The sequence below is a fragment of the Acanthochromis polyacanthus genome, chromosome 4 (genome assembly GCF_021347895.1).
Source record: "Acanthochromis polyacanthus isolate Apoly-LR-REF ecotype Palm Island chromosome 4, KAUST_Apoly_ChrSc, whole genome shotgun sequence".
NCBI classification, from domain to species: Eukaryota; Metazoa; Chordata; class Actinopteri; family Pomacentridae; genus Acanthochromis; species Acanthochromis polyacanthus.
The window spans coordinates 15,925,121-15,950,686 of record NC_067116.1 but is presented as its reverse complement, the minus strand read 5'-3'; the positions used below and the strand labels follow the sequence as shown (position 1 = coordinate 15,950,686).

Below are 25,566 nucleotides of genomic sequence, written 5' to 3'. Positions count from 1 at the left end.
TGGTCTTACACCTACTTTCCTACTGCCCTCTGAGCTGCAAAAAGGTTGTGGTTACTTAAGCTGAATGTGTGGTGAATACATTTTTGCTCGTCATGGTGTCCTTTCCCTTCTAAAAAACGTATTCCTTCTTGTTTCATGTTAAAATATTGTGTTCAACAAGGTGTGCAAGATGTGGACAAAAAACGTGGCATATTCCGTTTGAAAGATCGTGAAAGAGTGAGTGTTATTGCAGTTCTGAGAAGACATCTGTTTTTTATGCTGCCTTTTCTCCTCCTCTATCCAGTGTTTGACAGTTATAATTGAAAGTGCAGAGCAAAATCAGACTGCAATCCATTTATCACAAATTTTTAGGCCGGAATAATCCATGTGCTCAGTGATGCGTCTTGGCGAGGACCAAAAACTCCTCTCCAGTGACTCTTTATGGGACTAATGACCCACAGAGTGAGCACTCAGCGAGATCTCCTGTAGGCAGTATTTTATAAAGATTAAGACGTCAAGCGTCTGAGACAGGAAGGACAGGATCCGGAGAGGGTGTCTCCAGCATTAGATGAGGAGGCTTCTCCTCTGCCTGTATATTAGAGCTTAATCTGCCCTAACAAGATAGACTGGGATGCGCAGCCTCTCCACTGCATCACTGATGATGGGACCAGTAATGACGGAGGAGGGAAGAGAGAGGTTGGCAGCTAAGCCTGAAGTAAGCTACTTTGGCACAGGGCGACACACGGCTGGTCGCACAATCGCTGATGTGTGAGTCCAGTTATTAAATCAAATGTGTGACACCAAGTAGCTTAAAGCACCAATAAGCCATAAGGCCACTTTGGCTTTACTTTGTTAAGTTGAGGGATGAGACCTGATGTGTGTTAGACCATCGCATTTTTCAGACGTTGTCACCTCAGTTTGACACAAATGCAGAATAAAATGTTGAGCTCCAAACCTGTACTGCCAAGACCTTATGTTTTACCATTACATCAAATAAAATACACCACTGCTCTAAAGTTTTTGGTCATTTAGAAATGTCCTTATTTTTAAAAGAAAAGCTTTTTTTTTTTTTCCAATGAAGATCACATGAAATGAATCAGAAATGCAGTCTCGACCCTGTGGTAAATGACTATTCCAGATGGAAACAGCTGGTTACCTCCGCCAAGGAGGTTATGTGACACCCGGCATTTGTGTGTCTGTCTGTCTGTCTGTTAGCAAGATAACTCAAAAACACCTGGGCAGATTCTGCTGAAATTTTGAGGGGATGTAGACTATGGTAAGAGGAAGAGCTGATTTAATTTTGGTGGCAATCCGGAAAGGATCCTGGATTCTGGATCGCTTTGAATTTTTTGTATGTTTTAGTATGCGGTCCAAAATATGACAAAAACATCATAGGTTAGTATGTCGTCCAACAAATTGGAGCAAGGTGTCCAGATAGCTCAACTGGTTAAGAAGGTGATTCATAAACAGAACTGTGTCAGAGATGCAGGTTTGATTCCAGCTCATGATCCTTTACTGCATGGGTTTCCTGTTTTCCCCTCTATCCTTGGCGGAGGTCTGCACTCTCTGAGTGCTTTTCTAGTTTTTAATGGAATATCTGCAGTGGTGTATGTTAAGTCAAAAAACAACTTCATTAAATATGTCAGCACTTACTAAAGACTAAAGTTTGCAAGCATTTGGCATCAAAAGTTTGTCTTTGTGATGACTTCAACAGTGTTCCAGCTGTCATCCTGTAGCTGTAAAGTGATCCAGCAGAAGGCAATGGGACTACTTCTTTTGTTTCACCTTTATCCAAGAAGTTCCCTCAGTTCTAAGTGGTGGAGAGTCTCAGGTATTTATTGTCCCTCACCAAATCACACTGCTTGAGAATAGAGGGAATCGAACAACCGCCCCAATAGAGTATGAAACAGTACGGGACAGACAGCTCCTCAGGATAAGAATGGGCCATCCACATGCATCTAAAAGATAAAGGGACGGTCTTTTAAGGACAGCAGTGTTCACATTCTGGACAGAGAAGACAGATGGTTTGAGAGAGTGCTTCATTAGCTATGTTAAAGGTGAACAGTGATCTCTGAATTGTGGAGGGGGCCTACAGCACCCCCTAACAGGTACTTATAATGCAGTACAGATATTCCTCCCCACCTTGAGTCATGTAGGTCTAGTCCTGTTCACCAAAACCATAAATAAATGTGCACAGTTTTCACTAAAAATCCACCTACTGTGACTGCAGCTTTTGGAGCTTCCTAATTTTTCTCAAAATGATGAGAACTTCATGAGTGCAGGTTTAAAACAACTGCACAAATTTAATAAAAGAAGACCATGCATAGGGGAAGACTGTTCAGTAAGCTACTGTTATAAACCAAGAAACATGTTTTTAGTTATTTTTATCTCCAGTCAAAGAAAGTAAAGATTTTCCCACAAAAATAACCCCTTCCTACCATAAAATATCCCAGATGGAACACCATTGTTTCTCTAGAACAGGGCTGTCAAACATACGGCCTGTGGGCTAAAACCGGCCCACCAGAGGGTCCAATCCGGTCTGCAGGATCACTTTGCAAAGTGTAAAAATTATAAAGGTGAAAATGAATTCTTACTGTGGAAATATTTAAAGACATTGAACAATATAATGTCAGCCAGCAGCTTCAGTAGACAGAGTTTGGTTTGGTTTTGTTCATGCACCGTCACAACTTTGATGTGTTTTTTATGTATACATTTCATACATTTACAGTGCAGGGGGTAACTTAGCCTTCTTCCTCAATAGTGTGTCAGTTGGGATGAGCAGGATTACTACACAGATATGGAAATGAATATTATCTCTAGATCTTGACAAGCTGTAAAATATTTTATTGTTCCAGATACCTGCAATTACATGTTGTAGATACTCTGTAAGTTGTAATGTGCAAATGATAAACTGAGGCATAATGTTGTTGAAACTGCACTTATTTTTCTGTAAAAACATTCAAGTTTATTAAATGTGAACATTTTCAGGATGCACTTCTTTTGCACTAAAACAAAGGGAAATATTTGGAGTTGTGATTTTTATTAGTGGTTATTATGTTATGATTTTTCTGGTCCGGCCCACTTCAGATCAAATTGGGCTGAATGTGGCCCCTGATCTAGAACATCTAGATCTGTGAAGTGCCTGCCCCTCCCTCCACAGCTCGAGCACACCAGCTCACCCACAACTCTGCCCTGATTCTGTAGAAACCACTTGACAACATGCAGAGTTGTAATATTGGAATCATTTTGCCATTCATGTTCACAAAATTGATTCTGCATAATAATTAAGCTTCACCACACAAGTTGACACGATTGGTTTCTTAGGTTTGTTACGTCTGAAGCCCTGGAAGTCTGAATCAGTGTTTCCGAGGCGGTCATCGGTACACTGCAGTTTCACGTTAGAAATGCTAAGCCATGGTGTTGTTGCTTATATCACTCATCATACGTCTTCTAGCGAATCAAAAGCACCATATGGATACTTGAACATTGATGACGTCCCAGATCAGTGCCTTGTGATGTTGCTGTGTGTTTCCTTTTTTACACTTTTCCCAATTTTTTTTATTTTTTTTTCAGTGAACTTTGGTTCTGGTAAATGTGGAGGGAAAGCTACACAGGCCTGCAGTGCTTGCTCTGCCTTGCACATCAAACAGGCTGATGTACAGTAGCTTGCATGCGTGTTCAGGATCAATAACCTGCTGGAAAATGAATCCTCTTCCACACATATTACTGAGCCAGAAGAGGTAGCATGCCTCAGTGGTATTTCTCTCTGCAAGTCACTTGAAACAGCCCCACAGCTGAATATTTCCACCACCAAGTTTGACTGGAGGTTTTCAGCACTGTTGCATTTACATCCTGGACTGTGCGCTTGAATGAGCCCTTTGATACTGTCGAGTTAAAATGATTGACTGTTGTAGCTGTACAATGATATATTTGACCTTGGATGCTGTCCTCTATCATAGAGATTTGAGCTGGTCTCCACTGGTGTAGTCTCTCTAGGTTTGATTTGGATAAAAAAAAATGATTCAAGTATGTGAAAACCTCTCTGGAATGATTCACACAGCCTCAAAACACACTTTTAAGTTTGGTTACAAGTTGGTGCTGCCGTGCTTGAAGTAGTTTTCGGTCACCAAGAACAATTGCACTACAGACTCCGGTATTCATCACTGGTATAAGCAATTCAATCACTAAATCGCTGAAATAATAAAGAGCATTGGAATAAAAGTGCATAAATATGTGAATGAAATGTAAAATAAGTGTGGGAGGACAACTGAAAAATCACTTAAATGGCATTAAGATTTGATATTTTGAATGCTTTATTGAGTGGATTTATTTCACGACATGAGAAAATGTGTCAGAATACAGCGGGGACAGTTTGTTGTGTAAAGCTGCAAAAAGAACTGCAGCGCTAACAGTCAGGTTGTCTGGGAAGAGCTTTCACAGGTCATATAAAGAACGCACGACATGGCACACGGTAGTAAACATAAGGCAGTCATCATCTTTAACACCAAAACGTCTCAACTGAACATCACAGGAGGTAATAATAAAGCCTGCAGTGTAAAATAATGGAACAACCTGTCGAAATGGACACAAAATGACCCCATCTTAAAGAAATGATGTAAAAACTACTATCTTTAATTGCTGAAATTCTTAGTTTACATCAATACAATGACATTAAATCAGTTAAAAGTAAAGACAGATTAACAGGATAGGCAATAACTGGATCCGATATTCAGCATTTGGATTATGGTATTGTTTTTTTAAAGGTCATCACCTCAAATCATCAAATTTTAGGACAATTTCTGCTCCACCGTCTGATTTGCCTGAAATTTTTAGAGAATAAAATATGGATATTTATAAAGATATCTGTAAAATGTCTCCTTAATACATAAGATACTTTCAGAGACGCGATTTGTTCAAAGATTGCACATCGACTCCCCTTCTGATGCCCGTGTTGTGATGTTTGAAGAACAATGTCTCAAACTAAAAAGGATAGAAATGATGTGCCTTTATTTGCATTACTACGACACAACCACAGAAAATATCACTAGCTGGCATCTGTAGCATTTTTTTTTGTTTTTTTGCCAATGTGCACTCAAAGATGATTTTGTGATGTTTTTATTTTTTGTTTTAATATTTCAACACACCCACAATCACAGATTATTTGATGTAATGTTCCAAGAAAGCAGATTCTGAGTCAGGGACAAGATGGAAATGGAAATTTCAGGCTGTTATCTTTAATAGTTCCTAAGATACTGACATCCAAACATTTCAATGCATGGGGAAAAAAATATGCTGAAAGTGGGACGTCAGGTTGTTGTTCTTAATTAGAAATATTTGATGCATCAATCTAATCATGGTGAATATTCAGTTTATGATTTTAAAAAAAAGTTTAAAACCAGGAATGGTAGAGCAGAAGATCCCTGATGATTTGAAATGGAAGAAGCCATAAAAATAATAAATAATAATAATAGGACATCAGTCCTAAAGGATAAATGCTAAAAGTTCTCTTTTACTTTAGTATACATTACTGTTCAAAAGTTTCGAGTCACTCAGACAATTTCATATTTTCCATGAAAACTCACACTTTTATTCATGTCCTAACATAACTGCACAAGAGTTTTCTAATCATCAATGAGCCTTTCATCACCATCAGCTAACACAATGTAGCATTAAAACACAGGAGTGATGGTTGCTGGAAATGTTCCTCTGTACCCCTATGGAGATATTCCATTAAAGATCAGCTGTTTCCTGCTAGAATACTCATTTACCACATTAACAATGTCAAGACTGGATTTCTGATTCATTTAATGCTATCTGCATTGGAAAAAAAATGCTTTTATTTAAAAAAATAAGGACATTTCTAAGTGGCCCCAAACTTTAGAACAGTAGTGTTTGTAAAACGTGAATAATGACATTTCTTTAAAGTTTTCTGCTGGGGTCTGTGTTATTCCAAATTTGGTCTGCAAAGTTTTGTTACTGCAATGTGTTCAATTATCGGTTGTCGGTCTTCCTTGATTACTAATAATCAATATCACTATCAGCCCAGGAAAAACTGTGCTGATCCAGAAGCACATTTTATTACATTTTGACAAGTTACTTTCCAATAGTTACTACAGCAGGCCTTCAATCTACCATAAAGAACAGGACTTTTCAAAATAAAATGACTCATGTTCTCCAACACTGACGGTAGCTTACAACCACTGGGGACATTCATTCAGCATCAAATCTGCTCATTGATTAGGTGCAGGGAGTGAATTCATGGCACAAACATCCATTTCATACTGTTTCCATATTATTTCTGGATTGTGAGGTTTTGTATTGGAGCTATTTTTTCAGCTTTACTCCTTTTTCTTTCTCAAACTGGGCAATCTGGTTAAAAATATCCAGCAGGTTAGCAGGGACGTCTTTTCTCGGCCTCACGCTGTTCTGTTCAGAATGATTTCCAGCGCTTTCTGATTTCCTATCGTGTCCTCGATCTGATGAGCTGCTCTCATCCTCAGCCCTAAACTTTCTACTGTCCTCTCTGTTTGCCTCGTCTACGTCTCGATTCTCCTGCCTCCCTCTGTTCTCATACCTACCACCGTCGAAGGAGCTCCTAGTTGATGAGTCGTGTCTCGCCCTGTTCTCTAGGTGTTTGGAAGCAGAACCAGAGTTTCCTAAATATTCCGATCGGGAACTAGATTTCCAGGAATATTCCGCCTCAGCAGACGAGGAGGATAATTTTCGATTCTCGTCTACGCTACTTCTCCTCTTGAAGTCGCTGTCCCTCTTGTCTCTCCTGTTATCCTCCTTTCCTCTTTCCCTGCTCTTCTCCCTCTTTTCTCTGCTCCTGCTCCTCCTCTCCTCTCTTTCTGGGCCTCTGCTCAGGCTGTCCTTCCTTTTCCTGCTCTCCTCTCTGTCCCCTCTCTTTCTTTCTCTGCGTGAGGAATCAGACTCTTCCTCCTCTGAAGCTGCTGACAAAGAGTACAGCTGACTGATCCTTCTATCCTCGGCGTCCTTCTCCTCTGCCCCCCCCCCATCCCTCACTCCAAACCCCAGGACTCCCCTCTGGTTCAGAAAGGTGGCAGACGTGTTGGGAGGTGCGGGATACCACTCCACCTCGTCCTCCTCTTTTTCTTTCCTGTCTTTGTCGCTCTTACCCTCCTCGCTCCTCCTGCTCTCCCGTGAGGAGATCCTGCGATGGCGCTTACTTCCGCGCTCAGACCTCCTCCGCTTCTTTTTCTTCTTTTTGGACCTCCTGCGAGAGGAGGAGGATGAAGAAGAAGAGGAACTCCTAGAGGAAGTGGAGGATGACGAAGAAGAAGAGGCTGATCGCTTCCGTTTTTTCTTCATCCTGAAAACAAAGAGACGTTCACTGATAATGGATTTCCTGTTGAGACATGTGATTGTTTTTAAGTTATGAGAGTAATGTCTTTAACGGCAGTACGTTCACCTGCCGTACCTTCAAAAAAAAAAAAAATAAAATCGACTTACCTCTTCTCCTCTTTTAAGATCTTACGTAATTTGTCAGCGCTGGTCTGGCTGCTCTTTGGTTTGACCTGCTCCTTAGCCAGCGCTTCTTCTCGGAGGCGAATCGATTTCTTTACGGTCACCAGGCAAAGCAAAGCATGACAACGGCAGGCAGGCAAAAGCCCACAGAAGCATATTTAACAACAGACACACCATGACCCAAAACATGCAGCAGAGACCCCAAAACCACATTCAGCCATTTATTCAGTCATGTGTCGGAGTAGGAATGTATAGAAGAAAAAGAAAATCACAGGTTTGAGAAGGATATAAGAACACGACAAACACAAAACGGAAAGCAAAATGACGGAGAAATATGTGAAGAGTCACGTGTTTACCAGAAAGAAAGTGGTATGATCCAAGAGCAGGGCGGTTGGTACAGAAGCAGATGGATGTAGAGAGGTGCAGGCAGAGGTGTGCAGAGAATTGAAACAGCGTTTGTTGTTTCAGAGTTTCAACGTTACCATATTTGGACCGGGGACACGTAGCACACCAGTGTCCAGAAGAAGAGGAGTCGGTGGCATTGAGCGGTTCATTTTTGTTGCCCCCACAAGGCAGGTGACAAGACCGTGGCAGTTGAAGGGTCAAACGGCAGAGTCCCAGGGTCACAGACACACACACACACCAAAACACTTCATCAGTATTACAAACCACAGTGGAGGAAGCAAAACACGTACTCACAACCTAGTCATGTGTGGGTCAGGGTTTACTGAGACTGTCTGTCACTCGTTAAATAAGATCAGCTGATGGGAGACAGGAGAGCAGGAGAGAGAAAGGGCTTGTTGCAACATGTGACACCTCAACTCCAATACTATTGAATAAACGACCCAGTACGCCTTGAAATTTTATGCAGCGACAGCATTTGTTCAGAGTTTTCTCACGTCTCTCAATATACACGACAACGAGAGCAATTTTAATCTACGCAGCCTCAAGTTATGTTACTTATGTAATGCAGTCAGACCAGTTTCATCTCCTCCATTACATTACTTACTCCAACTAATATAAATACAAAGCACTGAATAGAAGGTGTGTCCAAACTTTTGGCTGGTAGTGTATGTCGGCCCTAAAATACATTGTTACAGCAGTGGCTTGGTCTTTGGTGTATTTTCAGCAGCACCAACGCTCCTGAATGATTACAGGAATTACAGCCTGACTGGAATATCAGTCAGTTGATATTACTGTTTGATATTGGCCCGTCACAGGGCAATATATCAATTTCAGCACATATGCTTTCCGATATGAAAAGACTTTTTTGTTTTTTTTGCAGAACATAATGTAAAATGGCATCATCGCAGTGTGCTTCACTGCATTGTTTATAATACAGTCAGAACTGTTTGCAGCACATGTAGTAGAGTAAATCACATCGTAACAGAGCTGTACTGACCACAGCATGCATGTTTTGGAGATAAAAAGAGTGACCGAGAAAGTAGGAGACAGTGGAAGGTGGGTTAGTAATCGCACCCTGAGCCCATCATAACCAAGCTTTATGTAAGTCATTTGCAGCTTAGCTCTTACACTGCTTTGCCACTTTTTGTCCGGAACTAGCCGAACTCAAAACATTTTTAATTAATGGGTTTATTGGCAGGCAGTGGGGTGACCTGTGCATGAATATCACAGTGGAAGAAGATGCTGTTCATAATAGAACACTAGAACCTTTTTAGACAATGGAAAACACCCGTCCTTCTTAAGTTTGTTTCAAGAAAATATTATACACACGTGGACAAAATTGTTGGTACCCCTCAGTTAAAGAAGGAAAAACCCACAATTCTCACTGAAATCACTTGAAACTCACAAAAGTAACAATAAATAAAAATTTATTGAAAATTAAATAATCAAAATCAGCCATCACTTTTGAATTGTTGATTAACATAATTATTTAAAAAAACAAACTAATGAAATAGGGCTGGACAAAAATGATGGTACCCATAACTTAATATTTTGTTGCACAACCTTTTGAGGCAATCACTGCAATTAAACGATTTCTGTATTTGTCAATGAGCGGGGACAGTGTTCTTTTCTTCGTATGCTTGGTTTTTGAGTCTATGAACATAGAGTTGATGTGCCTTACCAAAAAGCTCCAGTTTGGTCTCATCTGTCCAAAGGACATTCTCCCAGAAGCTTTGTGGCTTGTCAACATGCATTTTTGCAAATTCCAGTCTGGCTTTTTTATGAGTTTTTTTCAGCAGTGGTGTCCTCCTTGGTCGTCTCCCATGAAGTCCACTTTGGCTCAAACAACGACGAATGGTGCGATCTGACACTGATGTACCTTGGCCTTGGAGTTCACCTTTAATTTCTTTGGAGGTTGCTCTGGGCTCTTTGGATACAATTCCAACGATCCGTCTCTTCAATTTGTCATCAATTTTCCTCTTGCGGCCACGTCCAGGGAGGTTGGCTACTGTCCCGTATGAGCCACTGTTGTCACAGGAACTTCAAGCTGTTTAGAGATGGTCTTATAGCCTTTACCTTTAAGATGTTGGTCTATAATTTTTTTTCGGATGTCCTGGGACAATTCTCTCCTTCGCTTTCTGTTGTCCATGTTCAGTGTGGTACACACCTTTTCACCAAACAGCAGGGTGACTACTTGTCTCCCTTTAAATAGGCAGACTGACTGATTATGAGTTTGGAAACACCTGTGATGTCAATTAAATGACACACCTGAGTTAATCATGTCACTCTGGTCAAATAGTTTTCAATCTTTTATAGAGGTACCATCATTTTTGTCCAGGCCTGTTTCATTAGTTTGTTTTTTTAAATAATTATGTTAATCAACAATTCAAAAGTAATGGCTGTTTTTGATTATTTAATTTTCAATAAATTTTTATTTATTGTTACTTTTGTGAGTTTCAAGTGATTTCAGTGAGAATTGTGGGTTTTTCCTTCTTTAACTGAGGGGTACCAACAATTTTGTCCATGTGTGTAACTTTAACAACATACTCTGTAAATGCTGACCAACATGATTCAGCACCATGGACAGCAGTTCATGCTACTCTGGATTGCATATTCACTTTAAGCCCCTACACCCCCCAGTGCACCCTCACACACTTATCTGATGAAGTAATACACTGAGTTTGTGTAAAGAATGTTTCCTCACTGATCCATTGTCACGACCTGTGTCCAAAAGTGTGTTGTGGTTTATTTTTTGAAATAGACTGAATAAAGTCAAAATAAAAGTACATTACAAAGAACTATTCTTGACTTTGCTTTAAATTAAAAAAACTAAATATTTGTTACATTTTGAAAAAACGTGCTCCTTTGCTGTTAGTTGAAATTTAGCTGTTGGTTTGTACTTTACATAAACAGATAATGCTCAAAATGATGCTTTAATTAGAGCAACATTTTCACCATAAATGTTTCAGAGTGATACAGCCGAAGGGCAGAAAAAAAGGCTCAAGTTCCATGTTTTAATATTAATCTTTAACTGCTATTAGACTTAGTTGATCATTAGCAAAGAAGCTGAAGTTTTATTTCTTCCTGTTGGACATTTTCCCTATGACTTATTAATGATTTAAGGATAAAAAGGTTATGCAAAGGTTTGGTCAGGTTGAACAGGCCTGAGTGTGATGCTAAGTAAGGACAAGAAGCGCTACTTCACTGGAAGTTCAAACAAAAAAAACTCCTCTGTCTGGTCTGCCTGTAGTGAAGGTCTGCAGTCACACTTGTAAGATTCATCCATGTCCATGCAGTATTTGATTTTCAACACAGCTGAGCAGAGAAAAAACAGATTTTTACATATAATCTTCTTCTAAGGCGATACGATGAACTGCCTCTGAACACATTTAATAGTTATGGAGAAACACTACTATTTATTTGTGTTTTTGGCCGTCTAATGAATAAAAGTCAGAATTAGCCCACAAAAGTTGATTCTTATCTTTGCTGTTCCCCGTTAATATAAAACCATCAATCACAGTCACTTTAACATTTTCTGTGAAAACTATTGGTCTCTCTCATCCTCATGTAAATAGTCTTCTTAAAAAAAACATCTTCTGTGTATATATTGCTCTCTGCATTTTTGCACTGTGTGTTTCTAATTTATTCTGTACTGCCTTTATACTATTTTTTCTTCTTGGAGCTGCTGTAACGGTGAACTTTCCCCACTGTGGGATCGATAAAGTGTATCTTAAGACACACTGGACCGCATGTTTCATTTACAAAGATTAAAAAAATTGAAGGGCAATGCCAGTTGGAAGTTGACTTTTATGCTGCTTTAATCGTGCCGGTATTCACCGTGTCCTGAGAGGCTGAACTACAGCAAGCAGCTGCTCATTTGTTTGTTTTTCCTCATTTGTTTTGCACACAACACTAGATTCAAAGATAAACTGAACAAAACTTTGATGTGCCTGTTATTCTTGGCATGCCCTTTAATAGATAAGCCTAAAATACACAATGAACAACAGCAAAGTTCCCCAAACTGTTTGTGTGTGTGTGTGTGTGTGTGTGTGTGTGTGTGTGTGTGTGTGTGTGTGTGTGTGTGTGTGTGTGTGTGTGTGTGTGTGTGTGTGTGTGTGCGTGCGCATGTGTTGTGGTCCGCTCACCTGTATTGTGTCAGTGATCTTGTGCAGGGCCTCCTGTGCCTCAGGGTTTGACTCATCTAGAGACAGAGCTCTCCTGTACAGTCCCTCCGCTGTTACTAGTTTTTCCTGTTCTTCAAGTCTGAACACAAAAACACAAAAGGACATCAACAACTGTGCTATATAATTAAACATTAATTGGAATATTCCTGTAACCGCTCCCATCGCCACAGAGACTTCCTTGTTTTAAAGGAACAAACCAGACAGACGCCCAAAAAACGCATTGAGCAAAATAAACTACTGAGACTAGGATGCAGTCAGTCAGAAAAGCATACGGCCCAGTCCCTCAGGGAAAGTTTTTGTTTCAGACTGCAAACACAGCTCTTCTCACATGACTGTCCTGACATTGAACTGGCCTTTCTATGAACACAACATTAAAAAAAAGGCTGAGCTAGTCTGAGTTACACAGCCTGGGAGTACACAAGCTCTGCTAAAGTCAAGAAAGTCATTTAGTTAGAAGTAATGAAAGTCACCTTAGATGACTTTCTGACCAGCTGCTTTCACCACCTGGTCAATTTTACCAGCATTTCTTGACTTGGTGGCAATTACTGCACTGCAATATAAAGTCCTGCACCTCAATGACAACAGCACAGCCATGGCTAAAACTGGAATCAGCATGTGCAACTTTTTTTTTTTCACATGCTCACAGCAGGTGTTACAACTATTTAACTACGTACATTTGTAGTTCATTTCCATACTGGCTCCTATCTGACCTGTGAAAACACAGCCTGCAGTTCAGCCAAACAGTCCCTGAATTGTCGTAACATGAGTGATTTGTAACAAAGTCACTCAGGACTTGGAGCTACGTTTCTTGTCATTTGCAGAATGTATTGGAAACAGTTAATGTTTTGGAAAGTTTTTAAAGGAGACATGTAGAATAAAGTGAAGAAATAAAGAGACTTTATGCTTAGATCTGGTTAATGTTCCAACAGAATTAATTCAATGACTTTCAGGAGGTTGAAATCCTCTTTTTTGTGTTTTTTTTTTTTTGTGGCAGGTTGTGCCGTTCAGAAGGATGAAGGTGATTCAGCTCAGTCTGTTATCTGCCAGCTGTACCACAGCACAGCTGAGGAAAGCCTTTTAAACAAGTCTAATAGACAAATCTGCACACTAAATTCAGCATAGACACAAGAAATACTAGTGGCTTACCATCTTTAGTATTATTACATTATTACATTACAACTCATGCAATCAAGAATCGCTCTCTGATCTCAGTCTTTCTTAACTACTAAGCAAATTGGAACAGAAGGACAAACAACCTGTCCACAAGCTGCAATGGAAAACATTAGTTGTGAATTATACGATCTCACGTCATTGCCTATTAAGTGGAACGCTGCTCACTGTTTTCCTCTTTCCACCAGTGTCTGGCAGAGGTACTTCTTGGCGTTGCGGTGATCTGGACAGCTCTCCAAAGCCAACTCAAAGTCTGTTATAGCCTTCATGATGCTCCCCTTGTTAGCATACCTGGGACAAAACAGAGAAAGACTGACTGAGAATGCTATTTTAAGAAAGATTTATTTCATTTGTAATGTAAGATATCAGTGAAACTGCTTAACTGCGTTGTTACAGAATAAATTCAATAATTTGTAAGACATTACTACTACATACAGAGGGATTATTAAATGCACAAAATAGACAGTAATGTAAATAAATTACAGAAATTTTTAGCAAGTCTGAACCACCATCCTGCATTGGTTGTCAGTTAAGCAATTTATAACTGAGCTCCTGTAGTATCTGATCTGAGACATGTGTTGCTTAATATATTTAGTAGAATGGCATGCGCTTCATCAGCTTTCAACTGTCAAGAATGGAATGTGCTTTGTTTGCTCCTGACTGTTCAGAAGGGTTTAAGGTTGTGTCCAAATAAGGGTCCCAATCTTCAGGTGGTTGACCGATGGGGCTCTTAGGGGCCTCTGTGTCTAGGAGGATGATTGAAGGGGCCCTCTGTGTCATCGGACGTGTTATTCAACCTCGGCATATCCGAGAGAAACCACGACACTCCCTTTCTCCTATAGCACTAAGAAGCGTCTCATCAGCTTTTAAATGCATGAAAGGTGTGTTTGTTTTTACATTGAGCAGGCAACAAGACAAGGACAGCCTTTAACTCCTTCACCAACAACGAATTTACGGCAGGAAGCGGAGTGGGGTCCAAAATATTGTTCTTCACTCTTTGATCTTCCAAATAAACATTTGTTAGCAGAACTACCCGCTTATTTCAAATTCAAATGCATTTGGAAAAAAATTACATCAACCAACATTTGCTAAAGAATGCTGAAGCTTTTTAACATCTACCAAAATAAACAATGTACACTCAACAAAAATATAAACGCAACACTTTTGCTTTTGCTCCCAAGGAGAAGTGCTCACTATCACAGATTTACACAGATTTGTGAACAATATTTGAGAGAAATGGTGATATTGTGTACGTGGAAAAAGGTTTAGATCTTTGAGTTCATCTCAGAAAAAATGGGAGCAAAAACAAAAAGTGTTGCGTTTATATTTTTGAGTGTAAATAGCTTTGGCAATAAAATGCACGAATGTCTAATAATTTGCTTTCTTTGTATAGAGGATCATGTAAGACTGGTTACACTAAAGCGGAGTCATACAGTATGATAACATCAAAAGACTCACAGAGCTCCACGGGCCACCAGAGCTTCCACATTATTAGTGTCAATTTCCAAGGCTTTGTTGTATTCGTTCATGGCGTCCACATGGCGACCGTGTTTGAAGTGGTCCACACCAGCACGGACGCTGAAAAAGCAAGCAAGGAGGAAGAGAGGTTTGAATTATTGTCTAGTCAGAAGAAGTCAAAGACAGAAAGACTAGACAGCAGGGGAAATAGTTCAGTGATATAGAGGCCAACATGTATGTCCCATGGTCAAAGGTAACAGTTCATCATTACCACTTCAAGGCCCATTGTGCAGACTGCTTCTTCCTGATTGCAGAAGCAAAATCCTCCTCTAGAAAAAGTTTACTGTGGAGAAAAGAGAAACAGGTAAGAACTGTCAACATTATCGGTTTATGTCTCTTAAAGGTTACCACGATTTAACAGCACAACTAAAAATCCAAATCATCTCAAGACTATGGAAAGTCACTTGTAGCAGGACTCAGGTTTCAAAGAAGCCTTTATTTGTCACAAATATGTTTCTACAGCACAGTGAAATGTTGTTTTCGCATATCAGAATTGGAAGCACTGTTACTCAAAACTGGACGAATGGATTTGGATGAAATTTTCAGGGAAGGTCAGAAATGACACAAGGACCACCTCATTTGGCAGTGATGCAGATTATAGTCTGGATCCACGGATTTTTTAAAGATTTCTGTATCAGTTCAAGATAGTGGCACGGCATCACTGTAACTATAACAACAAGTGAACCCTACATCAGCTGCCTTCCGATGATCACATGATTGCGATCCTGATACTATCGACCTGCAGACTGATCGGGACTTATCCATCAGAAATGATTCAAGGAACAGTTGATTAAATTGTGGGGGTGTTTCCAAGTCCCATCTATTCCCGGTCACGTGACTCGGTATCCGTACACAACGGCTGTGCTCAGCATAAGGTCATTTTGTTTGTGAGTGCATGTATATTAAATGGCCACATTCTATGTTGCTGTGATTTCTGATCATCAGTAACGAATAAACAAATTTATTTAAAAATATATTTAAAAAATGCTGCATTTCTGACAATGCCATATGGGAAAATGAACAGCCTTGGTAGAGTACTGCACTCTCTGAATGCTTTTCTTGGTAAAAGTTAGGTGACGTTACTGCTAGATTTGTGACTCAAAAATATACACAGGAGTTGTCCAAGTACTGGGCATTGGGGAGGTATAACTGACCAGATAACTGCTGCTACAAGAGTTCTTAAGAAGTTCTATGAGGTTCTTGAGTTGTACTCAAATTATAAGTACTTTACCCTGAACTTAATTTTTACACGAGTACAAGAAAAACAAAAACTGTTGCTGGCAAAACAAACTCCATGAACAATGTGTTAGAAAGCGGTTGTCCAGTACGTTTACCTCTGTAGTCCTCGCATCATTGATGGTGGGTGGGTGTCACTAACTCCCACTTTCTCCAGCAGGTAGTCCACTACAGATGGGTTCTGGTAACCATGGCAACTTGTCAGTATACACTCATACGTCTCGCTGGCTGCTCGAACGCTACGACTAAGGAGAGGACACGAGTCAGAGTTGCTGAAACTTAACACTAATTGGATCTATACCAACCTGTAAAGTAAAATCTTAAATAATAAAGATTACATAATTTCAGAATTCACAACATAATTAGCTGAAATGATGGGTTTTATTTAAAGTTAAATTGATATATTAGCAAGGCCAATTATGCAACACAAAAATAATGTCAGGTGTTACATTGTTATCACATTCTTTAAATTCACAAAGATCAAAAGCTGTTGGCTTCAAATAAGTTGTTTTAAAAAGTTCATGAAACGCTCATGTAACTTACAAAAAAACCCTAAACTTCACATGAGCTTTGGCTGAAAATACAGCTGATCGGTTGCAGGAGAATCAACCAGTTTGAGATGACCTAATGGTGCACTAGCTTCATATTTTTTAATTAAACGGCATCCAGTAGCTTGTTCAGTAAGTCTTCAGTAATCCTTGAGTTGCTACCTGTAGTGTATGGGCAGCTCCTCGCGGGTAACGACACCCAGTTTGATGTGCTTCAAGCTGGAAGGAAGGGAGGCCTGATGGAGGGACACAGTGATCTTTTCCTGGTAGCGGTCAATGTCTTTCACTCCAGCTACAGAGATAAAAAGCACAGAGAAGATTTTCCTTCTTTACCTGTTGGACATGAGGCCTGAATAAAAACAGCAATAAAAACGCTCCGCTTAAAACATCCCCCGCCTTATATATAGTACCTCTCAGTGCAAGAAATAATAATATATACTGGACGATACACCTACAAAATGATACATCTTCACTACAATAAAAAAAAAAAAAAAAACAGTCAGGTCAAGGTCATGCACCCCAAAAGGCACATCTATACTATATAGAGATGGCCTGGGTGCAATATGAATGAAATCCCTCAATGATCCGGAAACCAAAAAATATTTGAAGTGCCTCAGTATGACCTTGAAAATCAGGTCACGGTCATACACCCCAAAAGGCACATCTATACTATATAGAGATGGCCTGGGTGCAATATGAATGAAATCCCTCAAGTAGTTTCTGAGATATGCTGCGGAAACTAAATGCGGATGTACGTACGGACGGACGGACGGACGTGCCCATGCCAATACCCGCCTCCGTGCCTACGGCCGGCGGGGGATAAAAACACTCCCAAATGTTGACAATGAGGTAACAACTAGACTGCTGATCTTCCCTGATGAGTGAATGAGTGGACTGACAATGAAACATCAAGCGTTACGATATTCAAACATTCAAGTGACTTTTTAAAGCAACATACAGTTTCCTACATACGATGGCTGCTCCTTTTTGTCTGTTATACCATAGCAAACGGGTTATCTTCATGTTTTAGACTGTTAGTCTGAGTTCAACGTGCTATAGGAAACAAAGCTTCACAAAAACATATGAGCTTCGTACAGAGATGTTCAAAGTAAAAACACCTGAAGTTAAGGTAAAAAACACAAGGGACTAGTACAATGATGAAATGTGCCCCCATAGGGCCAGCTGGAGCTAGAGATAGGTGAGCTTGTCTGATAAAAAATAAACAAAAATAACAGTCACCATGTTCACCAAGGCGACTGTCTCTATATGTAGCCCTGTGACAGACTGGCCACCTGTCCAGGGTGTCCCCTGCCTTCGCCCGAGTCAGCTGGGATAGACTCCAGCACCCTCGCCCCGAGTGAGGATAAAGCGGTGTATAGATGATGGATGGATGGATGTTCACTAAGGCCACATCTTCTACCCAAAAAGTCATAAACCTATCAATAGATTATCACTTTACCCAGACCCCCTAAATGTTCCTTTTGTGTGGCTTTCTGTAGTGTTGTTTTCAGTCTGAATGTTCAGTAAAGCACCCCTATCACATCAAGGGCTCCTGAAAACAGCTCAGGCAAATGATTCTGAGAATCTAAAGGAGGAGAGCGATGGCAAGAAATGAGTTGTTTAGGTAATGGGTAAATCTATCTTTATTTTTAGTTGTCGTGTTGCTGGTTGTTGAAGACACCAACCTCTGATGAAGTCCCCAATCTGGTAGTAGGACAGGGGATCATCATGGCTGCCACTGGAGGGAATTTCTCTGACATGACACAGCGCCTGCAAGCAGAGAGGAAATAAAACAGTGGATTTACTTAAATTTCAGCAAGGGGCATTTCAGTCTCTATTAAACAATAGCAGCAGAGATTTGAGGAGTGGAAACAGGAAGTTAAGTTCAATACACTCTATCGAGAGAACGTCAGATTGACAAAGTATTAAAAGGAACAGTTTCGTAAGCGAACAATGCAATGTGTGTAGTTTCTCCAGAGTACGATTATGTGACAGGTGTGTAACTTTATGTTTCATGCGTCAGCTTAAAAGTATGACAGATAATGAGCTTGTATTTGATAAAACATTCCTCCAGATGTGATGCTGTCTATCAATGCACCAAGTATGTGGTTGGGCACAGAGAGTTATTACTAAAGCAACAATAGCTCTGTGAATTCCCGGACAACGGCCACTCCCACAGGACTCCTAGAGCAAAATGCAGAAGAGCCAACATGACATTCACAGCAGGAATTCAGATGCACAGATACACTATATTGCCAAAGGTATTCGCTCACCAATCCATATAATCAGAATCAGGTGTTCCAATCACTTCCATGGCCACAGGTGTATAAAATCAAGCACCTAGGCATGCAGACTGATTTTACAAACATTAGTGAAAGAATGGCTCGCTCTCAGGAGCTCAGTGAATTCCAGCGTGGAACTGAGATACGATGCCACCTGTGCAACAAATCCAGTCGTGACATTTCCTCTCTCCTAAATATTCCACAGTCAACTGTCAGCTGTGTTATAAGAAAGTGGAAGTGTGTGGGAACGACACCAACTCAGCCACCAAGTGGTAGGTCATGTAAACTGACAGAGCGGGGTCAGCGGATGCTGAGGCGCATAGTGCCAAGAGGTGGCCAACTTTCTGCAGAGTCAATCGCTACAGACCTTCAAACTTCATGTGGCCTTCAGATTAGCTCAAGAACAGTGCACAGAGAGCTTTATGGAATGAGTTTCCATGGCCGAGCAGCTGCATCCAAGCAATACATCACCAAGTGCAATGCAAAGCGTCAGATGCAGTGGTGTGAAGCACACCTCCACTGGACTCTAGAGCAGTGGAGACGCCTTCTCTGGAGTGACCAAATCGCGCTTCTGGCAATCTGATGGACCAGTCTGGGTTTGGCGGTTGCCAGGAGAACCATACTTCTCGGACTGCATTGTGCCAAGTGTAAAGTTTGATGGAGGGGGGGATTATGGTGTGGGGTTGTTTTTCAGGAGCTGGGCTTGGCCCCTTAGTTCCAGTGAAAGGAACTCGAAATGCTTCAGCATACCAAGACATTTTGGACAATTCCATGCTCCCAACTTTGTGGGAACAGTTTCGAGCTGGCCCCTTCTTCTTCCAACATGACTGTGCACCAGTGCTCAAAGCAAGGTCCATAAAGACATGGATGACTGAGTCTGGTGTGGATGAACTTGACTGTCCTGCACAGAGTCCTGACCTCAACCCGATAGAACACCTTTGGGATGAATTAGAGCGGAGACTGAGAGCCAGGCCTTCTGGTCCAACATCAGTGTGTGACCTCACAAATGCGCTTCTGGAAGAATGGTCAAAAATTCCCATAAACACACTCCTAAACCTTGTGGATAGCCTTCCCAGAAGAGTTGAAGCTGTTCTAGCTGGGGTGGACCAACATCATATTGAACCCTATGGATTAGGAATGGGATGTCACTTAGGTTCATCTGCGAGTCAAGGCAGGTGAGTGAATATTTTTGGCAATATAGTGTATTTTTGCTTATGTAAGTTCTTAACCTGGGTAGTTCAATGACATTCCATTAAACTCTTACTGGCTGTCACTGAGGAATTCACAGAACCACAGAGTTGGTACTTTCATCATAGCTTGCCAACTGACAATCAAAGTCTTTGGCATCTCCAGCAGTATTTTCACTGTCATACAAGGTTTACAACACGAGTCATTCAAGTATGCTAACGTGCTAACCTACCGACAACTCAAGGTCCTCTATGTCTCTCTTCAGACCTCCAGCCATGCAGAGCAGAGTCAGAAAGAAGCCGTATTCCCTAATATTGTTAATCCTCCCCACCACAATGTCTCCTCTTTCCAAGTCCCTGTACATCATGGACCGTCTCTCCTCATACGACACCTCCATGAATAACTCCACCGGTGGCATGATGGCATAGGGCTCTGAAAGAGCACAGGCAGAGAGCTGAATCAGACACATCCCATCAGCAGAGAAAACTCTCCACATCAGATGAGCCCTAAATGTACTTCAGGGCTGTTTTGGGGTGGGGCGTTCGGTCTGGAACAATGTTTAAGTGGGTGGTATGTGTCAAAATACCATGACAAGAACAATGAAATATAGTACCCTAAAATGCAACTATTTTTAACATTTAGGACTTTATTGTTACATAGAGAGTTATATGTGGCCAAACCGCATAGTTATCATGCTGGTAACTAATTTATTAATCAAACAATAGCTCTGATTTTGTTTTCAAGAATCTGAATAACGTTGCTGCTTCCAGCTTCATAAAATCTTTAGGTGTCTTGACAAAACTGAATGTTGAAGAAGTCTGTCCGTGCTATTAAAGATTATAATAGGAATGCTTCTCTATATTCTCTCATATTAAAGCCAAAGCAACGAACTACAAAATTTCTCAGGTGATATCAATAATCGAAATAACTACAGGGAAATGAACACTGGTTTAATGAGGTGAGAGTCCAGCATCAAAGTCAAGAAAAGTTTTGCTGCTTCTGTTAAAAGAACAAAAGAAAGAGGACTTTATCTGTTTTAGCATGTTATACTATGGATGGAGATGATGATGATGATGATGATGATGTAGTCTAACAAGCACACACCTGTCGCCTCCTCCTCCTCGTGCTCCTCTTCTTGAAGAGTAGCAGTCTTCCATGCTGGACTGAACAGGATGTCTGCTTTCCTGGCAATGAACTGCTCCACAAGTGGGTTGCTTTTGTCTTCACTCCTGCTGCACGGGAAACAGAAATATTGTGGCTGTTTACTGAATAAACTTTAATGAAGTGTGCAACAAATTCCTGGTTGACAGACGCAAAGGAAAAGGAAATCCTGCGAGAAAAAGGCTTGCGTTTTTGCATTCTGAGGACACTGTGTTTGCTGAAGTCAATAAAATATGGCAGATCAGCATCTTCATTCTGAAGCTGCAACAACCACTCACAATAGGAGGCAACCTGCAAACACTTGAGGCAAAGACATCATCACAATTGATTAAAAGACTGTCTGAAAGTGAGACTACAGCTCACAATGGATTAGTTAGTTTCATTAGTCAAAGAACAGAAAATTAATAAGCAACTATTTCATTAGGTGAGGAACAGTTTCCGACATTACTGATTGGTTCGAGTATCTAAATGAGACAATTTGTAGCTTTGCTCTGTTATATATCTTTAAATTCTAAATATCTTTACGCTTTGGACTACAGATTGGGCAAAACACGTAATTATCATGGACTTGAAGCCCTCATCTGATAGAAATTAAGTTTTGTACCTTTACTTAACATTTGATGCTGCAGGTATTTTATGAACTCAGAAGAAATACTCTCAAAAACAGCTGAAAGCAACAAACTAAACTTCAGCTTCTGTTAACATTTTGTCAAAACTTGGACGACCTTTACTATTATATTAATACTGGTGAGTATTATCAATCTTACTCATGCCAAAACTGCAGCAAATGTATTTTTGTAAGGACAGTTGAGTTGGGAATAGATCTGAAATCTAAAGGAAGAGCACAGTGAATGAGAACGGTGTTTAGATTTTTGAATACAACCTGTGTCTTTTAAGCTCTTTGAGATAGACCAATATTGAAGCTGAAATGTGAAAAAAACCTTCCCAAAGTTGCTTCAGGGTCATTCCATATCACATAGACAAAAGATGGTTGCACCACCATCTCAGATTGTCTTCATTTTTTGTTATTCTGCAGAAGGGTAAAAATGATTGAGAAACCCAAAGTTACAGCCTCATAGGCCCACTGGTTTTCATTTTACAGCCTGTTAAAGGGAGGGGGTCCTTAATTTTTAATATCAGTTTGTCATTTTTTGATGATTTCAAACCCTAATAACTCAGGAAGCACTCAATATATCTTCTTCAAATTTTCAAGTTCTTTTAAATGTATATAGACGCATAAAATAAAGTGGTCAGACAAGTGTTATGATGAAAATCTGTTGAGGCACAACCATTTAAAAAGTGCATAAGATTACAATAAGCTCCAAAATGAAATGCATTTATTAGGTACTTAACATTACTCTGCTGGGTCAGGATAGGTCAGATTTTGTTGTCTGGGTCATAAGCAATTTTTTGATACATTTATGGGACACTAAATGTACCTAGGCAGGGCTAGGGAAGCTGTCAATCACAAGTCATTTGCCAAAATTCACCATATTTAGGCTGAAATTACTCCATGCGGACAAGGTGGCACATTTTTTGAAATTTTGTAGGTTTGAAGACACACATGAAACCTTGTAGAAAAACATAAAATGAAGGCGTTATAGGTTTCCTGATGCAAGCATTTTGAAGAGAGTTGAGGACTTGTGGAGATCAAAGTCAAAAAACGTTGTCTAAATAACTTCCATGTCTCTAATATGTTTAATTCCGTGATATTTGATTGTCTAGTTTGTGTTTAGGTTGCAATTTGTAAGAAACCACCAGCTAGTCAAAAACGTCCACCCCTGTACACTTTGTGCCTCATTTTCAAGATGTTGACAAGCAGAACCAAAGTTCTTTTGTAGTTTTTTTTTAAGTTAAGATAAAGATTAAAAATTCTGCTAAGTATGAAACTTGTACAACCTTGTCCACAATCTGAAATTTTAGTTCAAAAATAGTCATTCTTTGCTAACAACCAATGTTTGAGACATTATTGCAAGGTTGTGAAGAACATTTTCAGTACTAGTCATGCTTTGATACTTACTTTATGTTGTATCCTACCAAACTGAACCATTTTTGAGGACCAAATGATCTCTCTTGACCAGGAAATGCCTATATGAAAAGCTCGTCTGAAGAATTTTTTCACATATTGAGAGGTCTGGTATACAAAATATATGAGACATATACTTTGCTTGAAGCTCAAAATATTATGTACTACATACATATTTATAGTGCTGAGCATTTCAAGCAGATATCTTGAGAGGTTCCTGAGATATAAAGTTCTGAAAACTGAAAAAAATTACGGACGGAAACTTAAAAACATGACCCTTGCCCCTTTGTGGGTCTGTAGAACCATGAGGATTGGGTTTAGGACCTCAAAATTTTGGCTTTCCCAATGAAATGTACCAAAGAATGGTACAAAAAAATATGAAGCAATTTTGAGGTGGTGGGTGCAACCACTTTTCTGGATTTTTGTCTATTTGGTATGGAATGACCCTTCAAACAAGTATGTCATGTGTCTGTTCCTGTCTATCAATGTGTAGGCATGCAGTTCAGACTTGTACCATGTGAAAAGTGACACAGAATTTTTATTTTATTTAACCTAATGTTACCTTGTAGGACTTCTGACAAGTCTCCTATGGAAAAGTGACCAGGGTGTTCATTCAGACATGAAGCCAATAAATTCATATGCTTAATCAAAAGGAGTGCACAAGTAAAAGGGGCTCAAAATACTATTTCAGACTTTGAATATAACAAACACAAGCTTGCAGAATGGAGCTTTCTATCCTATTATCCTTCTTTATAATCAGTTCCTGGTTCATATGTGTATGGCTGAATTACTCCAATATCTCAATGTGTCATTAGGTAGGGCAGAGTAGTTCTAAAGTGTTTGAACAGTAGTAGGTGAGCTGGTGTGCTGAGCTGCAGTGAGTAGGGAGGGATGTGTGCACACAGAGCCAGAATTTCATAGATCTGCACATTCTAAAGGAAACAATGTGCAGACTTACATTTATGCTTTGTGAAAGCAGAAACGGATTCTTTTCATTGTGAAATATTTCCAGTAAGTAACTTTGAAACATGTGGATAGAATCAGAAGGTCGACTCAGTGATCGAAGAGAGACTTTATGAACGTCTACAGACCAAACAGACTCACTAATAATAACAAAAGAAATATTGCAGAACTGTGTTAGACCAAAAATAATAGGATAAAGACTGTGAATGAAAATGCTCACAGAAAAATAACAGATCAGATCACCACTATCTTCATGCCCTTGAACTAAAGCAGATAAGGAGTAATGATGCGAGTGTTTCGTTGACAGTCGTGGCACAAGTGGAGCCTTCTGGGAATGGTGTTAAAGTCTCATGTGGAGTCATAACTCGCTGACTTACCTCTGATACGTGGCCTTACACAGGTCAGACACCACGGCTTGGAAGTCTGGGTTCTCCTTTTGTTCACATTTCAGTTTGTTGAACAGAGATTCTCCATGATAGGTCAGACACTGCCGCAACAAGTCTCTGTCCATCCTCTATTTGCGCAGGACTGCTGTCACATTGTTGTACAAAAACACTGGAGCCGCGGAGTGACGTTAGCTATGATGGCCCCACTTCAGACGATGTTGTCCCAAGATTGAAAATAAAAACAAAATAAAAATAATTTGCTACTTTGCAAAACGAGTGTTTACTTGGTAAATGAACTGAGAAATGTAGTTTAAGGGGTTACAATTTAAGAACAATGTTGCTTTGCGAGCTAGCAGGAAAAACAACCATGCTAACACTTAGCTTAGTGGATTTTACAATTTGTAATCTTAATAGAAACATATAATGTTATTGTTTTGCAAATAGAAAGACATTCCTACAACAGGCTCATACGACACTAAAATTAACTACCGTTTGAACTGCACGAAGTTTAGCTTCCACATAGAGAAAACGGAGCTAGTCAAGTCCCAGTGCATAACCAAACGCTTTGAACAACTGAGCATGCGTACGCTGTGTTACACTGAAACTGTCCGGACAAAGACGTTCCCCCGAGGAACCATGGCGGCCAGAGATTGGAATGAAACATCCATAGAGTCTGTATGAATCTGTTTAATTAATATTAAATAATCAATCAATCACGCAGTGTTATCTTTCTTGTATAAAAATGCATCTATTTGATTTGGTCACCGTCATCTGGTTGATAATCCTTCACTCAAAAAAAATACTTGTCAAATGTATGTTTCTATGAGCTGTGGGCAGTTGATGCAAGCAAAAAGTAAACGTTACCTCACTATTTAAAAAAAAAACATTTTACTGTATTACAAAAAAGGAGAACAAGAGCAAGATGACTGTTCTAACAATAAACACAATGAGAACAACTTATCAATTTGCTTTTGAGGTACACATAATTTGTCAGTAGAGTATTGGTTATTCAAATTAGTAGTAACTGTTGGT

General features: G+C 39.9%; 1 protein-coding gene across 2 annotated transcripts; it reads right to left on the bottom strand.

Annotated features, from left to right (window-relative positions):
- Positions 1-4,268: 4,268 nt before the first annotated feature.
- ttc14 (tetratricopeptide repeat domain 14) lies at positions 4,269-25,157 on the bottom strand. Of its 2 annotated transcripts, XM_022197937.2 has the most exons (13): positions 25,024-25,157; positions 24,526-24,740; positions 21,103-21,230; positions 20,231-20,430; positions 18,214-18,298; positions 16,691-16,820; positions 16,079-16,225; positions 14,956-15,027; positions 14,685-14,804; positions 13,395-13,517; positions 12,018-12,135; positions 7,453-7,559; positions 4,269-7,312 (listed from the first exon to the last, which is right to left on the bottom strand). In XM_022197937.2, the coding sequence occupies exons 2-13, from the start codon at positions 24,657-24,659 to the stop codon at positions 6,304-6,306; spliced, it is 2,373 nt and encodes a 790-aa protein (XP_022053629.2). In that variant the 5' UTR covers positions 24,660-24,740; positions 25,024-25,157; the 3' UTR covers positions 4,269-6,303. The 2 variants fall into 2 exon arrangements, with proteins under 2 accessions (XP_022053629.2, XP_022053630.2); XM_022197938.2 differs by having other exon boundaries at positions 21,103-21,227; positions 24,526-25,127.
- Positions 25,158-25,566: the final 409 nt, after the last annotated feature.

What these genes read in the sequence shown, in the direction of transcription:
- ttc14 (XM_022197937.2), bottom strand. Translation starts at nt 24,659, where the DNA reads ATGGACAGAGACTTGTTGCGGCAGTGTCTGACCTATCATGGAGAATCT. An exon ending in TAGAGGACCTTGAGTTGTCG is followed by an intron (nt 18,299 to 20,230) that starts GTAGGTTAGCAC and finishes CTCTGCTTGCAG; the next exon opens with GCGCTGTGTCATGTCAGAGA. An exon ending in CTGGTGGAAAGAGGAAAACA is followed by an intron (nt 12,136 to 13,394) that starts GTGAGCAGCGTT and finishes TTTTGTGTTCAG; the next exon opens with ACTTGAAGAACAGGAAAAAC.